At 39.5% G+C, this 21,157-nt stretch overlaps 1 protein-coding gene across 2 annotated transcripts in view; it reads left to right on the top strand.

Moving 5' to 3' along the window:
* Positions 1-21,157, top strand: part of MAK (male germ cell associated kinase) — a 653,239-nt gene that overhangs the window by 234,582 nt on the left and 397,500 nt on the right. Inside the window, exons 4-5 of one of the 2 annotated variants that reach the window (XM_078688092.1) lie at positions 5,707-5,828; positions 13,396-13,478. In XM_078688092.1, coding sequence (XP_078544218.1) covers positions 5,707-5,828; positions 13,396-13,478 — 205 coding nt within the window. Of the gene's footprint in view, positions 1-5,706; positions 5,829-10,280; positions 10,361-13,395; positions 13,479-21,157 lie in introns of both variants that reach the window. The other variant, XM_078688093.1, reaches the window with a different exon arrangement.

Below are 21,157 nucleotides of genomic sequence, written 5' to 3'. Positions count from 1 at the left end.
TGGTCAGTTTTAAGAACAAATGACCTACCCCATAAATATGGCTTGAATTTTTCTACACTCCAGGTACAAGCTAGTAGTTCCTTTCCAATAACGGAATATTTCCGTTCAACAGGACGAAGAGTCCTAGAAGCAAACCCTATTGTGTGCTCCTTCCCTTCAGAATATTGTGAAAGAACTGCTCCAAGTCCATACTGAAAGAGGGGTAAGACAGGGGTGCATTTTGGCACCCCTGTTGTTTACCCTCTACATGAAAGAGGGGTAAGACAGGGGTGTATTTTGGCACCCCTGTTGTTTACCCTCTACATAAACGCCCTTGAGACAGAGCTGGGGGAGGTTTCCCTGGATATTCCGCATACAGGGAAACAGGTTATACCAGTTCTCCTATATGCGGATGACGCTGTACTCATGGCTCGTACCGGGGTGGGCCTCCAAAAACTGTTGAATGCCTTTGGTACCTTCATGGGCAACCTTGACCTCAAGGTAAACGCAAAAAAGTCCCAGGTCTTAATATCAGGGAGGGGTAAAAATAAGGGGAAATCAAAAAGCTTTTATTGTAATAATGAAGTAGTATGTAGGGTCTCCTCGTTTCCCTATCTTGGGGTAGTATTCGACGAAAAGGGCACATGGTGCCCTCAAAACACAAGCCGTAGTGTGGCTTTTAGTAGGAGTGTTTCGGGCCTCATGGGGTTTGCCAAAAAACTGGGAGGCAGACCAGTTGAAGCCATTATTAAGGTTTATAAAGCAAAGTGTTTGGCTGTGGCCTCATATGGATCCCAAATATGGGGCCATACCCCAACTAATAAAATCCAACTGGTGGAAAATAAATTCTTAAGAGGGCTCCTCTCAGTCCCCCAGTCAACCCCCACTTTTACCACACACACTGAAGTGGGGATCGGATACGTCTCAGACCAAATTAAAATAGCACCCCTATTATACTGGTTAGAAATCTGGCTTAATGAGGAAATTACCTTAAACCATACTATTATCAAAGATTGTTTACATCTGGAGATGGTTGCTAATATTGCCTGGTTGACCTATATCAAAAAGGGTTTCCAGAAGATAGGCCGTCCAGCTCTGTTTTACTCCCCCGACACAATAACGAAAAAAGACATCGCCCTAACAAAAAACGCTCTAATGGATCTCTTAACACTAGAACGGGAGGAGATAGAGCTGAGAAAACCTCTTGTAAGAGCTAATTATGGGCTGGTTAGCTGCTCAGGCCCTGAACCATACTTATCTGTGGTAAATAACCAGTACCATCGATACCTCCTGACAAGATTTCGCCTAAATTTGATTCATCACACCCTGGGCTCCTACCGTACTTGGTGTACTCCGGATAAAGCAGACCCTTGTTCCTGTGATTATTTTTCATCACAAAACACACTACATTTTGTAATGTTCTGTACATATTATGAACAGTGCAGAAGGAAATACTTGTTACCACTCTTAAAGAAGGCGGGCTTTGTCCAGGTTAGACCAGCTTTAGTATACTTAATGCAACTGGGTAGCCCTTACATTATGTTCTCTGTAGCTAGTTTTTTGACGGCAGCCATTCGTGTAAGGAAAAACAATACTAGCTTACCGCAGATTCAAAGTTGCTTTGAGTAATATACTTTGCAAAATTATGTAATATACTTGCGTACTAAGGTTTGCAGTCTTAAAGGATTTTAAAGGTACCAATCTTATGGTGTTATAAAATTTTCTAAAATGTACTGTATTTTTTAATAATGACAATCAATTGTTTTAACTTTATTGGTTATTTCTGTAAATGTGTTTTTTTTTTCTTTTTTGCTATTTAAAATGATTGTACCATGTCTTTTATGATATTAATTTTATCGAATAAAGAATTTTTGACTGACTGACATACTCACAAGCATCAACTGTGACAATGGTTTGTCTACCTTCAACAAACGCTTGTAAGGCTGGAGATGAGAGTATGTGTTCTTTATTCAGTTGAAAACCTTTCTTACACTCTTCTGGCCAATTAAATACTGCTCCTTTCTTTAACAAGGACCTGAAACATTCAGTAGTTTTCGCAAAATCTTTCATAAATTTAGCATAAAACTCACACAAACCAAGGAAAGACATGAGTTGCTCTTTGTTTTGAGGTGCAGGTGCCTCGATGATGCTTTTGACCAAACCTGGTCTGGGTTTTATGCCTTTTTCAGAAATAATATGTCCAAGGTATTCAATCTCTTTGGCTTTAAAAATACATTTACTCTTTTGTAGTGTTAAACCTCTGTTCTCTAATACTTGAAAAACTCTATCAATTGCCAGATTATGCTCACTTTGTGTTTTTGTGAAGATGAGAATGTCATCTTGAAAGACAACTACATTGGGATCGTGATCAAACATTTCTGACATGAGTCTTTGAAAAACTGCAGCTGCCGATGCCAGCCCAAAAGGAAGACGACATAACTGAAAAACACCATCAGGGGTGACAAAGGCAGTAAGATGTCGGGATTGAGAGTGTAATTCAACCTGGTGATAGGCAGCTTTAAGGTCAAGTTTTGTAAACCACAATGATGACCCCACTTTGGCAATGAGATCTTTGATTCGTGGTAAAGGAAACCCATCAACCCAAATGGCTTCATTGAGGCTGCGTAAGTCAACACACATCCTTAAATCACCTGACCTTTTCCTTGCTAAAACAATGGGGGAAAGCCAGAGAGTGGATTCAACTTTTTCAATAATTCCTTGATCACATGGTGTTTGCAAATGTTTTGAAAGATCACTTCTGATACTTAAAGGAACATTACGTAATTTGTGTTTGATGGGAATGGCATTATCTTTAACCTTGATAGAATGTTGAAAATTGGTAATTTTTCCAAATTTTACAAAATTTTTGTTCCCAATCACCATTGACATGGGTAATAGACAAAGAATCAGTCACAGAGGTTACCTCTTGTTTAAGCTGTTTGTCAATGAAGACAGGATTAGCTAATCCAGGCTTAATGGTTAAACCAATTTCAGCTTGGTGGAGAAGACCAAGAACATTAATCCTCGTCTAGCTACATACACTTTCCCTTTAATGGTTTCTCCTAAGACATTAATGGTAGCCCAGAAATATCCCAGCAAAGAGAACTGGGCAAATGTGGTATATCCCGTCCTCTGTCGCCACTGTAAAGAAGTGTAGTCCACGTTGGAAGAGGTTTTCCAAATGAAGTATTTATTTGGAGATAAAGAGAGCCGTCCCGGCTGGCAGGTGGAAAGCACCGACTCTAACTGCCTCGCAGAGAACCTTCAAGACCGAGCAACATTCTGAATGACATAACAAGGTTCTAGGTGATGTCAATCAACTACATGTCACCACAGTCTTTCCACACTGTGTGGCACAAGCATACAAAGATACTAAGCAATTATTGGTCAACGCATTAACATAATAAAGTAGTTAAAAGAGTGCTGTCTTCGTTATTTTGTTGTTCATTGTTTTCCAGACTATGCGCTCCTACGGACTCGTTCAAATTGTGTCTGGAGTTTCATAAAATGGATATTTAGTGTCATGTTCTTTGGGTTTAGGGCTGCTTTATGTAATGGGTGATATCAATTCGTATGAATCTCTTCCGTGTGGAAGATCATTGAAATTGTGTTCCCTGCCTCCGTCTCTCAACAGTCTTATTATTAACTTGATCAACAGTCTTCTCATTTGGTTAAATTGACTTTAAACCCAGCAACCTGCTGGAATCCCTCCGACTCATCGGTTACCTGCGTGGTCGAGGCGAATGGGTCCATCAGTGTAAGGAGGATAGCAGCTGCAAGTAATGCTGTTTTAAAAGTATCTCTCCTTCTTTAATGTGGCCATTAGCTCTTATCATCTGACGAAAAGGTTCTGGATAGAGTGCAAACGTTTGCCTGAAATAAATACTGCTCATAATGAAAACGGATGAAAAGAGCAAAACAAGGCGGGTAAAATAAATGATTGATGATAGAAACATATGTTTAAACAAAGGTGCATCTACAATCGTACCTAAAAACCTGCACTTCAGACAAAAAAGGAAACTTTTCTTGGAACAAGGTTTAATACATTGTCAGTACAGAAGGCTCAAAAATTATGCTGCAAACCAGGTGATCACAATTGACCATACAAAAATAAAGTAAAGGGGTCACTAACCAAGACAAACTTGTTGTGCCTAAAACACAGAATCTGCATAAATATCGACCGAAGTCATTTTATGCGGCAAACAATCATTAGATTGATAATTCAGATGTTTAAATACCTGCCAAGAGACATCCACTAATTTGAAGACCATGGTTATCAGAGCTAAAAATAGACTTTTCATTTTTAACAACTTTGTTTAGGCAAAATCTTTATGATTTAACATAGACTCACATCTCACCCTGGATACACATATCAGGACTCACAAAATCAGAATTTTGCCATTTCCATCTAGTAAAGAAGCTAAAACTGCTTCACACCCTAAATGCTTTCTGCAAAGTGATTAAAACAATGGTTGAATCTCTTGTTGTCTTTAGAAATGCTCTGTTTGAAGGGCTTTTCGAATCCTCTAAAAGTGGCCCTCCACTGACCTGTCAGACACAACAGAAATTATTTTTTTTAAACATCATCCTGATCCTCAATAAATGTTATTGGTGCCCTTTGAAGGCTAAAATAACTTCAAACATGCTTGCTTTACTTACAACATCTGTTTGTTTCTTTAGTGCAGCTCCAGTGGAATCCCAACCAAAGCTTCCTTAGCCCGGAAACCTCCCAAATATAGAACAAACCATGCTTAAAATCAGTCATTCCAAGATGAAGCTGCTAGAAATTAAGTATCCTTCCCATTAAGCCTTCACACTGAGCTTCCACTCTGGTCATTCTACAAAAATCTGAAACATTATTGTGCAAATATATCAGTTACAACGAGCCCCATTTGCTAATTGTTAAGGATTACACCATCTTCTTGCCCACATGTTTCTTCCATATTTATAGTTGTTTGTTGCAAGGACACTTCCTTACGCCATTGATGTGTTGTTACTTATAAAGCGCTCTTTTAAGTCTAGTGTGCAGCACTATAATACCCAGACAAACAAAAAGATGCGTGGCATTCAGGAAGAACAAAACCATTAAAGGACAAGAGAAAAGAGTGAAAGACTCCTAGTAGAGATCCTGGACTGAGACTAAGTTACTAGTTGTTTACCATAAAATCAGATGAAACTGGATACGAAGAACCAAAATGTCAGAACTTTGCCCAACTTTATTACATAGAGCTTTGCTACCACCACTAAGAAATATGATTCGAGTAGAAGCAGCACTGTATGCTCCAGTAAGTACAAATAACTCACTGTAGTGACTTTTTTATCAGTAACCCTAAATAACACTTCTTCCAGAAAATCCAACCACCAATCTACACTCCGAAGAAGCACTGACCGGATTGAAAAAGGAAGGGCCTGAAAAGTAAACACAGGCACTCTGTAGTCTGTTCCTGCAACTTAGCCTTCATCTTTAACTCGCTTTGGGCTGGGCAGAAATCATTTCCAATCCTTTTACTGGTTGAATATCCATTGGATAGTCTGTCAGCCAGGAGAAAGGTTAACTTGAGACTACCAGTGCAAGAGTTACTACAATGTGAACTTGTGCTAAAAGGAATCCTAGTACACCAGTGTCTGTAATCATCTCTCATTCTTAATGTGTTGGTCATTACTTTTGTAATTTTGGAAAATAACTATTGACGTCAGATACTAATTTTCTTTTTAATTGTATTTCAGTCATTGAAGAAACTAAATCATGCCAATGTTGTTAAGTTAAAAGAAGTTATCAGAGAAAATGATCATCTATATTTTGTATTTGAATACATGAAAGAAAACCTTTACCAACTCATGAAAGACAGGTAATATTTGTTTTTGTATAAGCTTTTTTAACACTCGAAAGAAGGGGACCACTTATTTTATCAGTAATTTACTTATGTGGGTTATTAAGCATACAGTATACTTGGACATGAAATATTGTCTTTTCAGATGGCTTCTTGGAAGCCTTCCTTAACACACTTTAATCAGAGCTTTCTCAGGTTCTACGTGTTCTATGCCCATGTCACAAAGCCATTGTAAGGGATACTTACAGGTGCAAATTCTTGCTTTACGAGGGCAAATGGACTTTTGTAATTCACAAAAACAGAATTTTCACTGGGATGTATGTATTCTTAACAATACACATGCAATGTAATGATAAAGTCTATTACCTGGTAGGGAATAAGCATTCCAGGACTGTGGTGTCCTTTAAAAGTTGGGAAACCCAACAGACTCATTTGTTTGTTAGTATTTACAGGCTTGCTAATGACCCATTCCCACCCTAGAAAGAGCTGGAGATTTAGTCCTGCCAAGGTTAGGGGTAGGGCCATTTCCAGGGAGACAATGAGAAAGGACTACCTCCAAAACTGGTAGTAGTTTAGGGAAATAGTTTTTTGCTGCCGAGAAGAAATTAAAGAGCAATTGTGCTTATTTTGACAAGCACTGTTTAACACTATGTACATTTACACTTGTGTAACTGCCTTTAAATGCACAAGTTTGGGCATCATAAAGCTTTTTTGAGGAGTATATGTAGATGCCTTTCTGAAATTAAAAAAAAAAAGACAGCAGACATTTTTGATCGATTTAATTTAGGATCTGAATTAACATCTCTTTGTCAATCAGGACTGTCCCAACAATGCTACAATTTAATAAAGGGTTGCGAACTCCCTTCTTTAAAGAACACTACATCACAATGTATTAACCATCCACAACCCAGCTACATCACTTATTACTCTTTGACTTTATGCTCGTCTTTGACCCTGTACAGTGCTCCACTGCTTTTGGCTAGGTTTGCGCTACAGAAATATCATATACATACATATATGCATACACTACACCTCATTCCCTTGCTTCTTCTATATGTCTTCGAGTTAGAATTCTCCCCCTTCCTTCCCACAACGGCTATCAGAATGCAGATGAGTCCTCTGTCACACCCACCCATCCTGTGTTTGTGGCTGTCTAGAGGGAAAGTACATAGTGTAGCTGTCACCCAGCCCAGACATGTATTGGAGGCAGGCTGCAGGCACACAGTGCAAAGTTAAGAGCAGAAAACTGTCCACTTTTTAAAAGTGGCTTTTTTAAAATAGTAATATCAAATCCAACTTTCCCACTAAAGAGGATTTTAAATTATCATTCCAGAGATATGAAACATGATTTAGCTGATCCTTTCTAACCAGGAATTATAGCTTAAAAGTGTATTAAGGAATTCCCAATGCCAACCTTTTAGAGGAGTTGGCCTCAGAGTAGTGAAAAAACAGATTTTGCAGCTCGTCACTACCAGGACATGTATAACTTAAAAGAGATGTCCTATTTTTTACTTACACAGCACTCTAGCCATAGGGCTACCTGGGACCTACCGTAGGGGTGACCTATGTGTAATAAAAGGGGAGTTTAAGGCTTGGCAAGTGGTTTTAAATGCCAAGTTGAAGTGACTCTAAACTGTGCACACAGGCCTTGCAGGCCTGAGACCGGTTTGAAAGGCTACTTGTGTGGGTTGCACAATCAGTGCTGCAGGTCCACTAGTAGTATTTTGATTACAGGCCCTGGGTATATGATATACCACTTTACAAGGGACTAACTTGTATACTGAATATGCCCATCAGTTATACACCAATGTCACCATGTTTAGGGGCGTAGCACATGCACTTTAGCACTATTTAGCAGTGGTGAAATGCTCAGAGTCCTAAGGCCAAAAAAAAGCATACAACAGGAAAACGGAGGTAAGCAGGCAAAACGTTAAGGAAGACCACCCTAAGGATGACCGGTCTAACAGAGTGCGATCAGGATGGAGGTGATTGATCAGTACTCTTCCGGCCCTTACCAAGATGAGCTGTGGCCTGTAGGAGGCCCTTAAAGTGTGCCAGTTTGGCCATGGAGCAGGTTGGTATCATGGTCCAGTTGCAAAAGTAGAAGGGCTTAAACATCTGTTCTGAAATCATTTTCTAGAGTAACTTGTTTCACTTTCTCTAGAAGAGAGACCTGGTACCAGACTGACTTTGTATTTTTGGCAGTGTGTTCCTTAGAGCGAGACTGGCTTCCAGAGTGAATCCAAACAGATTGGCATTTGGAGAAATTTGGGGTTCAAAGCCATCATGGTTCATGTGATTGAACCAGATTCGTACTATTTCCTCTTGGTTGTTGGCAAATATTAGGATTTCTGTGGGTTAAAACTATTATGAAGACAGACCCTTGTATCCTGAGTCGCCCAGAAGATCAGGCTTTGAGTCCTTATATAAGAAGCTAGTTCTGACACCTCTTCCAATAACCCAGGAAATGGAATGCCCCATCTTTATTTGAAAGACGCATAGAATAACATTATACTTCTTGTTACTGAGAATCATGTTATTTTATTCTCTGACCACTAGATGTCCCAGACCTTATAAATACACTGCAACTGAGTGGGTGAAGTCTCATAGTTCAAACCCTCATATGACTTGGTGTGCAAAGACTTGTGGTTCCCAGTCGTCTAGCATAAAAAGAATGGGAAAACACCAGGACTAAAGAGGTGGGAGATTGAACTATGCTTACTGCTCTCAAACTAAACACAAGTAGTAAATGCACAACAGTGAGAGATGCAAAGATAAAATGAGTGACGTACTGATGTCTTATACCACTCAAATTACATGCACAGGATCCCTAGAATTCTGACGCATATCAATGTGGGTGTGGCGGGTCATACTCTCTAATGCATTGATTGTAGCACTACTCGAAACTGCACTGCATTGTACAGGTGTTCTTGAAGCAATTAATACCATGTTCAAGGCCACGATCCCTAGGTTCCCCTCATAAACACTACTTGGTATACACAATAAATGGGCATTTTCCTTGTTCTCCAGAAGGGGTAAAGAGATTTCACTTTTGCTATGCCATTACGGCCTTATGGAATAAAGCTCAGTCACCATACGTTAGGGAATAGATAAATGAGCTGTGGGATTTCTTGGGGATGGAGAACGAAGAGAAGATGTTTTTAAGAAGATTTAGCCACCCTTTTTTTTAATTTTCTAAGGAATGAAAAAAATATGTGTCCTCTATCTCAAAGTGCTGCATATAATGCCAATGACAGCTTCACTCATCAACAGACGCAAAGTGTAAGTGCTGCAGAGTTATGGCAGCCTTTTGATCCATGCCTTGTGACTCAGAATATGCCAGGTTGTAAGATTGTGTATGTTGGTGACTTCCAGAGGGTCGGAAGGATGGGGCAAGAGTGGTTGGGTATTTTCATACTGTGTTGTTTGAGGTTGTTTGTTCCTGGTTAGCATTTGGTTATAGGTGGCAATATGTGTTACCTAAATCCAATAAAGAGATTTGATCCATAAAGACAGGTTGTGTGTCAGGCAAGTAATATGGAATCTTAAGCATTTCATCTTTTTAGGAACACTTTGGAACAATATTTACTTTGCTGTATTACCTTATAATTCAACTGAGAACGTTTTTGTGTAAAATAACAGGTGACTTACCAGGCTGTGAAAAATTGCTCCTTTACATCAATTACAATTTTCTTTTTCAGTGGAAGGCAAATGTATCTGGGGCCAGATCAACAACCTTGGCTACTCCAGAAATGTAATACTAGAAACCCAGAGCAGAACAATTGGGAGAATATTGTTTCTCCCTTTTCTGTTTATTTTCATCCATTTTCATACTTGTAAATTATTTTAGAAATTATTTTTTTACTCTTTCTTTAAGAATTTTGTTTGAGTTGCCATATCTCTGTACCCGATGAGGAATCTAAAAGTCTCTCAGCCCAATATCGTAAAAAGAGGCCTTTGGAGACAGACTTGAGGGTACCAGCTGTAGGCAATACATGTTATGAATAAAGGTAAAACTTAAAACCAATAGATTTCAGCATCTGAAATGTCTGACTTTTTGCCTGGAGCCAAGGGATATTCAGGTTATTGATATTATATAATATATGACTAGCATAACTAGTTACGGGGTAAGACTTTAAATAAAATGAATTCTCTCACAACTACCATTTCAAAATTATTTACAAAACATGTTTACAATTTACATTAGTAAAAACACAAAAAATCCAGTTAGAAGAATCATTTATGGTTAATTTATGAGACTTGTGTTTTTTTTATTTTAGTTTATACTACTCTTAATATTTTAACAGGTGTGGATTCTTTCTTTACAGGCTCATATATTCTACTTAATGTAATGTTGGTGTGTTTTGTATTCAATTAGATCATACATATTGTTTAGTCTTTAAAGAGCATGTTTCATTAACCACAGCCATTGACAGAATTATTCAAAATTGTTGGTTTGTTTCTTCACAGAAATAAGTTGTTCCCTGAGCCAGTCATCAGAAACATTATGTTTCAGATTTTACAAGGCCTAGCATTTATTCATAAGCACGGTAGGTTTTCTTGAGGATTAGAGCTGCTCTTTTCTCTCTGGGTGTAGGTTTCACTGTTCACAGAAGAGCATACAAAGTCCTCATCATTGTTGTTACTTCTATATACATTCCATTGCCATAGTCATGCCCATGGTCCAACTTCCATTACCTGTGGCATCACTGTTTTGTGTTTCAGTTTAACTTGTACATCTAAATTTATTATAAGTCTTTTAAATTGGTCATTTATGCACATGGCTTTTGGGCATACAACACATGTGTTCAACAAACCAATAGTTTGTGAAATATGTTAGAATAGATTTCACAAACATATTACCGGTTCTGACTATCTTTACATTGTTTGGATATGAAAATTGTCATTTGACAGCAACAAAAGGAATTGTGTGTTGCAACTGTGCCTTTTCTTTCTTCGTGGAATATACTTTGGAGGATCATTGATACCATGTTAATGAATACAGTTTGAAAGATAAGCAGTTATGGTTCGGAGTAATGTATTGAAAATGTATACATACTGAGTGTACATGTAACCCTATCTTTTCTATGTGAACTAGACAATATATCAAAAGGCTCTTTTCATTTAAAATGGTCTGTTCTGTTTCTTATTTCTTGATATGCTTGTGCTTTGCATCGTTGAGTTAAAAGGGACACTGGAACTGGAGGCCATCAGCAACATCAACTAACATAAGAACTTTAAGCATACTCTTTGGAATTAGAATTTTTAGCTTTTTGTGACATAACATGTCAGGCGTTTGATGCATATTTGTAGTTATACGCGTGAGTATATTATTGTAAGATCTTATGCACTCATATAGCCTAGCTCCATCAAAGTATGTGTGTTTTCGCAGGAGCAACACCAAATGGAATATTAACTGATAAAAATTTGTATACGCTTCAGAGTGATAAGCAGGTGGTATTTAAATATATTTTAAAATCTTTCTTAAAGTTCCTTTTTTTGTACACATGAATGAATAGGGAATTCTAAAATTCAGGGGGTAAGACACTAAAGCATTTGGGCCCATTAAAAATTAACCCATATTTTGTTTGCACACATAATCTCTAGTGGGTTTAGCTGGTTGATTAGGATGAAGAAAAATGTTTTCCTAAGATCAGTGTTACCTCTGTCACATATAATATTTAAAAAAGTCCAAGCAGAAGTAAATCAATTACAAGTCAATGCATTGAGCAACGTTTTTGAGGTGCTTGATCCCTTCTTCTTGTGTATGAGGCTCCAGAGATCCTTTGCATTCATCACTTGACAAAAATCCTTATTTTGGCAGTCAGTACACCATTGTCCCATGTAGAGTTGGCCATATAAGCTATGACCAATGGTGTGACAATCAGGAATGGAAGGCCACTTTTTTTAAATTGAGAGAAGATCATCCTTAAATTAATATTAACTTGCACCACTCGAATGAGTGTAGAGTACTTATAAAAATTCAAGTTCTTGACTTTGCTGGCTGGGATAATGATATGGCAAAAGGTACTAGGACTAGTGACACTTTGGACGTTAACAGTGGGATGAAAGCTTGGTAGAAATATTTTGTTTGTGTTGTGGCATATTGATGCACTTTCTTTTTCTAAAATAAGTGGCTCCTCTCCTTTATCACAATTACAGAATACATTAAGCCCTTTTCTTGTTTGATGGCATCAAACCTATTTGTTCCCAGTATTTCTTTGTGCTTCCAATTCTTTTTACTTACACATTTCCTATAGCATGTTTTAATTGGTTATCTCTAGCCCCACTAGAGAAAACTTAAATAATAAGAGTGCATGGCTAGTATTGTGTTCCTTGTGTTCAAATTGTTCTTGAAAACAGGATTTATAGTTTGCTCAGTGATCTTTCCCATCCATAAACAAAAAAGATTTAAGTACTTTATCTGTAGTAATTGAGAGGCTCAGTAAGATTCTAACACAGTAAGAGCTATTTATTTGGCATACTTATCCCCTTACGGATTACTTGTTTAGCTTTTTTGATTCACTTAAATTCTTAATCTAGCCTCTCACTTAAAGTTAAAGTCAGTAGTTGCACATCTAAATCATATTGATGGGGCACACTTGAATGCTCAAACTCTGTTATTGCTTAGTTTCCACCAAGTTGAAAAGTACATTGTCAAGTAGTGCCCAGTATGAAGTGTTCATAAAAGTCCCAATACATTGTTTGGATATATTATTTACTTAATTTACTGTCTTAGTATCTTAAGGATAGTTATATCAAAAAGAGATAACTTTGAACTGATATGGTGTCCTTTACGTCCTGCAACAGGAAATCTTGCTAATTAGAAAAAAAGACAGTGTCCTTCTTATGCTTAAAATAGTTCTACACATATTAAGAAGCTCCATATAGTAAATCTAGGCGAGTGACAATGGACTCATTTTGGAAATTTAAGACCTGGCTTTTGCTTTAGTTGTATGCATATCACAATAATGTTGTCTTTGTCACTTTGTTTGGACTGGGCCATTCTTTTAATTTAGGGACAAACAATGCTTAGGCTGAAACAGTATTTTTGCTTAAAAGCAGGACTTTAGCGAGACCCAGATCTAAGACCATCCATCAAAATTCTTTAGTCTGTCATTGATGTAGACCTTAATCTGTATGTTTTTTTGAAAGAATATACTGACTTCTTTACTATTGACTATCTGCAATGCCAGTTTATGATATGCATTTATTTCTACTTTATTCTAATGAAGTGATCCTTTCAATTCGTTGAAGGACTCTATTTGCTCAATTTTGCAGAAGAATTGGGATTGCTTCGATTTAGCATGATCCTCGTTTGATAAATACATTGTGTTTTTGCAGGACCACGGTGTGATTTTTCAGTACTTGTATGATTTGAACGAAATTTTGAATGAGTAGAGCTTTTTTCACAAGAATAATTTTGCTAGTATTTAGGTGACTTCTAAACTGTATTCAAAGAAATCATGGTATCGGATACCTCCAATGTAATCCCGTCGTTCTACTATGTTCATTTCATTTCATCTCTTTTTTCCCTCTCTGTCTTCTATTTTTCCATCACTTATGTGTACCTTCTTCATGCCAGAGAAAATAAGATGTTCACAGAAAATGAAGTGCGGAACATAACGTTCCAAGTGCTTTCTGGCTTGGCCTTTGTGCACAAGCATGGTAAGAATTACTAAGACTTACTGTACTGAACACTTTTGCCTTTCTTTTGTGTTATTGTCAAATACTGGAATTAACTAACAGAAATACGCTTTAGTTGTTTTTTGTTGATTCCCAATCTGCTAATTTGGTTAAATACTTATGGAAAAAAACTATTGTTTTGGATCATGCATTATAACTTTTGCCTCTTCACTGGACACCTTGCACCTTAGCTGGTTTGTAAGCATCAGTATACTAGAATCTGGATATACATTTTTAATTGTGAACTATTTATTTGCGGTCATGCACTTTCACTATCAATGCTCTTGTGAACACCTGTTTTTGAACATTCAATGTTAAAATATTACTGCATATATGGCCAGATGTACAACCCCATTTTGCATGCGCAAACAGGTTTGCGACCCGTTTGCGCGTGCAAAATGTTAAAGGCACTGTGTACAATTCCTAAATAGCCATTCGCAATTTATTTGCGACTCGCTATTAAGGAATTGTGAGTCGCTATTAGGAAGGGGCATTCCCTTCCTAATTGCAACCGCAACCCCATGTATGAATGTTTTGCAACTACAATTGTGCTTGCAAAACACTCACAAATTACCACCCTCTTCAAGAGGGTGGTAATGCACTCGCAATTTGGAAGGGGTACCCAGGGGACCTCTTCCACTTTGTGACTGTCTCCCAAAATTTTTTTTAAGGTCAGGCAGTGGTCCCAGGGACCACTACCTGCCCTTAAAAAAAGAAACACATTTTTTTTTAAATGCATCACATTTTCCTCTATGGAAAACGGGCGGCATTTAAAAAAAACTGCTTTATTTAAAAGCAGTCCCAGAGATGGTGTTCTTCTTAGCCCAGCAGACCACCATCCCTGGGAGGGCCTGTCATTCCCAATGGGCTCGCAAATTGCGAGAGGCTCACTAATATTCATGAGCCTCGCAATTTGCGACCCCATTGGGAATCGCAAACCGTGTTAAACACACTGTTGTACATGCCAAATAGCACCTCGCAAATTGTTATTGCACAAATGAGTCATAATTTGCAAGGCACTTGGCACATCTGGCCCATAACCTTTATTTTGTATGTGGTTTCCTTAAAACAATTAAACATTGCACAATTATGCACTGCTAATGTGTTGTAATCAATCCAGCAAACAACCTCAGTCCACAACAGAATTTAGAGCATCACGGTGAAACTAAATGTAATTGTTAATTGTGAGCTGATGCATTGTAGGCCAACCTCCTTATAGGCTGGCCATTGATGGCAAGGGTAACACAAAACTTGCATTTGATCCTAAAATCTCAATTAAGATAGGTATAAGAACATCTCTAATAAAATAAGGTGACAAAGGGAACTGGGAATTTGTTATACAGACATCTTTCACTCTCTGTTTCCATTAGCTGCATGGTGACACTGTCCTTAAATGTGTCTATCATTTGTGTGGATGTGGGAGTTTCTGCCCTGAGTAATTTCAGGCATGTTTTAAAGTTCTAATGTCAAAATTAAGAAGCACATACTGAACTTGTTTTGGGAAGTGTAGAGCCCTAACTGAAATAGCTATTGTATTGGCTCCTTCCTATTGCTTACAAGAACCTTCATTCCTTGTTCCAGATTGAACCTGGAAATAATTCCAGCAGTATGTCATCTGAGGAGCAGCGCAACACCACTAAAAGTGATGTTAATGGAACATATTATGTATTGCACATACATTCTTAATAGGGGATTAATCTCCTGTATTATTTCTTAATGAACTAGTCCTGACTGGCACTTTTGATCCGTTATTATTACCTACAGTTTAGTCTTTCTTGATTGAATCATTATCATCTCAGTGCTTGAACCCATGAATATTTTAGTTTGATGCAGGACCGTTGTGGTTAGACACTTTTTCCTTTAATAATCATATTTTATATAAAACATAAAATCAATTTCAGATATGTAAATGACACAGTCCATGTAGAAATATATTCATTAGCAATTTATATAGAAGTTTCACATGTGTTCCAATTGATAGAGGCTTTTATCAGATTGAGCAACGGCACGTTATCTTCTTAATAGGCCACTCAAGTTCCACTCTTTGAAAGTGCTTAAAAAAATGATTGTCCTCCAGCAGATTGTCTATGCGTTCTGCCCCCTGTACACTTTCTCCTCTGGACAATTTTTATCAAGGACTTATGATTTAACCATAGTACAGGTAGGTCCTAAATTTTAGTGTCTACTAGTAGTATCCAGGAGCTGATTGGGTCGAATTTGGGTTCCAATCTAAGGCAGCCATTTGAGACAATTAGCTGGAAGAACATGGAGAAGATGGAACACTGGCATTTAAAAGGAAAGAAAAGGCCCTGCATTGGCAACCACAAAATGCTGGATGTTGGCGACCAAAGCTGGCCATCCACATTGATTGTAGTAAGCCCAGCTTGCGTCTTTGCTAAGAAATGCAAGAATTAAGGTACCTTTAAATTTGGCAAAACCAAAGGGGATGATGGACGGAGTGTTGAACATTGCAAGCACTCACCCCCATTCAACTGATCTGGGTTTAATCCTTCATCATTCTTTAGCTCACTCCGCCACCTCAGTTCAGACATGGCCATATGCAAATCAGTCTGACCCTGTGCCTCATGGATACAGTCCAACCCGAACTGCCAAGCCATGTCTCCCCTGGACCAAAAACAAGCATCCTGGGACCGGTTTCTGGCTAATCAGCCAGGCTAGCTTGAATCCAGTGGCAAAGTGATCAAGGGATCCATGTCTAGGTATACCCTGCCAACTTAGTGCGAACAAAGCAAAACCAAAGGGGATGATGGATGGAGTGTTGAACATTGCAAGCACTCACCCCCAGTTAACTGATCTGGGTTTAATCCATCATCATCAACTTTTAGCTCACTCTGCCACCACAGTTCAGATATGGCCATTTAAATTTGGCAGCAGTTTTCTTTATGTATGGACTTGCTGAAAGTCCATATTTTCGAATCCATGTATCTTAGTGTGCAACAACTGGGCAAACCGTTCATGTACAACCAAAACAAACATTGGTGTTATTTTTGTTCAAGAACAGGATTAGCAGACAGATGTTCGTTTCAACTCCATTCTTCACATGTAAGTACTCCCCTATGTATGGCATAGGCTTGAGTCAAGTTCACTTTTTCTACTAGTTGGTCATTGATTATGGTTATTCTACATTACTCTGTAGATAAAAGACAATTATCCAGTCAGTGCTCATCTTGATGAGACCCTGGGAATTACAGCAGGAGTTAAAACTTGTTGATGACAACATAATCCGGGAAATGTGATTACATTTCCATGTTTTGATTTAATTAATTTCCATTCGTGCAGCCCGATGCATTTAACAAATAAGGATTGAAGAGGTCTTCAGTTGTTTTAATTGTGAAGCACTCAAGAGTAACACAAAAGTAGAGCCCTCAATCTTAAAGTCGGCGCTCAGAGAACATTGGAGTATTCTTTTGCTTAAATGGCAATTTACACTAATCCAAACCTCTAGGTCTGTAAATGGAGCAAGCACCCTTTATTATAGCTCTGTCATTAAATGGTGCCATCATGTACTTTTGGCAAAGTGAGAGTGAGGGAATAGTAAAGAAAAGACAAACACGCATTGGCAAAGCCAATTGATCTTGCTTACGTGAGAGCTGTTGGCTTTGGCAATGTCTACAAACATGTTGTACTGCAACCTGGCTCCTGTTCAGCATGACCGAAAGTTTGTGGAGTGGAACAAAGTAGTCGTGTATAGCGAAGAACACGTACTTTGGCCTTGCTCCAGGGAGGAGATGACACAAGAAAGGAAGGGAAACCTACGAGAGCCACTGCAAAGGAGAGTGACAATGAAAAGAACTTATGGGATGGTATGCTGTGGGTAGGTTGTAAGCCCACTGAATCATAAACAATACGTTCGTAGCACAGGGCATGCGCTGTGTAGCTAATACCTAAAAAAGTCTTACCAGGTTTGTTAAGCGCAAGTATCATCATCTATCAATTTAAGAAATTTGTTGACTATTACGAAGGAACCCCATGATGGTTTTGGTTTTTATCTAGAAATTCGCATCTTGGACATTATATTTTATCCAGTATTGGGGTATCTTTCATAGATTCACATGCCTGAATCATTGCCCGTCATGCCAAAAGGACCAAAGATTTTGTCCCAACCAATCAGCTTACAGCACCCTCTAGAACCCTCTCTGCAGAGCCAGTTCTCCTCAGATTTTTACCGCACGTCGTGTGTGAAGGGAGTCTCCCTGAGCTCTGCTCAGTTTCTTCAGCTTTTACTTCTTTTTGGATCAACTTGGATCATACTTAATTTCTCTGACCGTATTAAGGCAGTAATATGGCAGATTGACAGAAAATAAGGTAATAGACTACGAAATATGTCTAACCTTTTCCTCAATAACTCTCACGTTCTGAGAGATGAGGCTATTATTGGGACTACAGAGACTTTTATCTGCCAATTCTGATGAGGACAACGAGGATTCCTTCACCTCATAGGAGAGGTCAAAGGGAAAAGTCGCGCCAGGAGCTTCCAGAGGGCACGCATAAAGCCATAAAGACTCACCTCGAGTCTTTATAAGGCATTTCTCACAGAAAGAGGCAATTGGGAAAAACTTACTCAGAGGCTGATCCTACAACTCATCAAGGAAATCCTCTTAACCTGACAATAGGAGTCTAAAAACTCCATGTCTACTATTACTGCCTCACCAATATTGGCCTTATCTACGAGGGTCATCGACGACGGCCTCATCTACGAAGGTCGTCGACGACGGCCTCATCTACGAGGGTCGTCAACGACGGCCTCATCTACGACGTTCGTCGACGATGGCCTCCTCTACGACGGTCGTCGACGACGGCCTCATCTACGATGGTCGTCCACGACGGCCCCATCTAAGACGGCGTCAACGACGGCCTCATCTACGACGGTCGTCGACGACGGCCCCATCTACGACGGTCGTCAACGACGGCCCCATCTACGACGGTCGTCGACGACGGCCCCATCTACGACGGTCGTCGACGACGGCCCCATCTAAGACGGTCGTCGACGACGGCCTCATCTACGACGGTTGTCGACGACAGCCTCATCTACGACTGTCGTCGACGACGGCCTCATCTACGATGGTCGTCGACGACAGCCTCATCTACGACGGTCGTCGACGACGGCCTCCTCTACAACGATCGTCGATGACGGTCTCGTCTATGATGGTCTGTTTTACAATGGCATTGCCTAGGACAGCCTCAGCTCCTCGACAACCTCATCTATTATGGTCATCTGCAACGGTTGTCTATGACAATGGCCTCATCTATGTATGGCCTCATGTACGAATGGCCTCAACTACATATGGCCCCATCTATGATTGGCCTCATCCACGGATGGCCATCTTACGATTCCCTCATCTATGATTGCCTCAACCACGGATGGCATCAACTATGATTGTCTCACCTATGATGGTATTGTCTATGACTGTCGTCTATGACAGCCTCATCATCTATGTATGACCTCATTTACCAATGGCCTCATCCAACAATGACCTCATCCAAGAATGGCTTCATCCAAGAATGACCTCATCCAGGAAATGGCCTCATCCACAAATGGCCTCATCCATGGATGGCCATCATAGGACTGCCTCATCTATGATTCCCTCATCTATGGGTGGCTTCACCTATGATTGCCTCATCTATGATGGCATTGTTTATGACTGTCATCTACGACAGCCTCATCTATGATGGTTGTTCATGACGGTTATCTATGATGACGTTCCCGTCTGCAATAACCTTGCCTACATAACCATGTCTACGACAGCAAAGTCTACGATGAGATCGTCTACGATGGCCTCATCTTTGGCAGCATCCTGTACATAATTTAATGAAGGGGGCAGCAGATAGATTTTTACAGTCGAACAGACAGAATATTTCCTTCATGATTTCAAGGAAGAATCCAGGAAGATCAGGAGAGTGGTACATATAATAGACAATGTATATTCCAGCAGTGCTTCCGCGCATAAAAAAGAAATACTGCGCACCTGCTAACAGCCCATCCAGTCTGTTAGGCCACCCTTCAGCCAGATTCAGTAATTTCACAGGCCGCCCAACCACAATCTTAAAATCCCGCAACGCCTTACACCACACCGCCTAATAAGGAAGAATGTCGTCTGGACCTTATAGGCACAAAACAAACAAAATAAATAAATAAATAAATTCTCTACGTTGGCAGCGGCCTCTATTAGAGCTGCCAATCTTCTAGCCATAATCGGTTGTTATGACCGTCAAATGTGGTCAGACATGGCGAGTTTCATTGACCTCATTCCTAAGGACTGAAGGCAGGAAGGAACGTGCCGCATCGGAAGCTATAGATTGCGCCTTCCACATCGTGAACACCAACTTCCGTCAGCTAACAGGAGCTGCAGTGCTTAGACGTAAGGGATGGCTTAAAGCCACTACTTTCAGACCTGAGAGGCAAACCAAGATTCTAGACATGGCCTATGATGGAGAGTTTTTAGTTTGGTAAACATATTGATGATGCCCGCTGAGCTATATAAAACTGACACGGATACTGCACGATCATTAGGCACCCTTCAATAGGGGCGCAGATCTTTTAGAGGAGCTAAAGGACGTGGTTTTAAATCAAGAGGAGGATTCCAAAACCAACAGAATAAGCAGTATCAATCCCAGTACAGCCTTAGTGCCAGGCATCATACCGTCAATAGTCTACGACTAGTATCTCCCATCAGGGTGGTTGAAAAAGATCGCAGTATCAAGGCGATACACTAACCGGAAGCAGTGATCTACGCAGGGCGCCAACCATTTTACCTTCCTTACCCGTGGGCCCAAAGATTTCAGCTTTTGTTCACAAGTGGCAGGAAATGACATCAGACCAATGGGTTCTAGACCTAGTAACCAATGGCCACACCCTGGAATTCATCAGACAGCCATCTCCTACTCCGCCCAGGGTTCCCCCTCCCCCTTGTCTTCACAAGATTTTGAGTTGTTTAAACGAAGGAGGTCTTATGGCTTCTCTGGATATGGATGATGCGTATTTCCACATACCTATCCACCACAAAAAGCGTAAATATCTTTGCTTTCAAGTGGCTGGCGCCCATTATAAGTTCAAAGTGCTCCCGTTTGGGCTCAAATCGGCACCAAGAACCTTCACGAAGTGCTTGGCACCAGTGGAAGCAGCATTGAGATCTTGAGCAATACAAGTATTCCCTTATCTAGAAAATTGGCTCTTCAGCAACAAAACAACAAGAAAGCCAATACTGAGACTTCTATTTACCTCAAATTGCCTGCACGCCAAGAATTAAACTAAGTGCGGGGCAGTGACACAATTCACGGAATAAATCTTTTTTTATTCATAAGAATTTTTTTTTGAAAAGAATATGTTGGTTCGTAGTTTACCAGCACTTCAACACAATTTAGAACACAAACAATACAGGAAACATTATTCATAAAAATGACATTTGCTTAAAACAAACATTGATGACACAACAATTAGTGAAAAAACATCCTGTCATACCAAGTTGATCAACATTCACACTCATAGGTCACTCTCTCATACACAACAACAAACACTCAAAACTTTATGTACAAATGTAATGTCACAAACTAATTATTTGGGTGAAATGAAAAAGGGGGTTGAGGGAACACCATAGACAAAAATTCCACGAAAGCGAATCTGCTTCTTTTCAGAGTTTACA

Source organism: Lissotriton helveticus, chromosome 4_1 (genome assembly GCF_964261635.1).
Source record: "Lissotriton helveticus chromosome 4_1, aLisHel1.1, whole genome shotgun sequence".
NCBI classification, from domain to species: domain Eukaryota; kingdom Metazoa; phylum Chordata; class Amphibia; order Caudata; family Salamandridae; genus Lissotriton; species Lissotriton helveticus.
The sequence above is the reverse complement of the archived record's forward strand: the minus strand, read 5'-3'. Positions and strand labels throughout refer to the sequence as shown.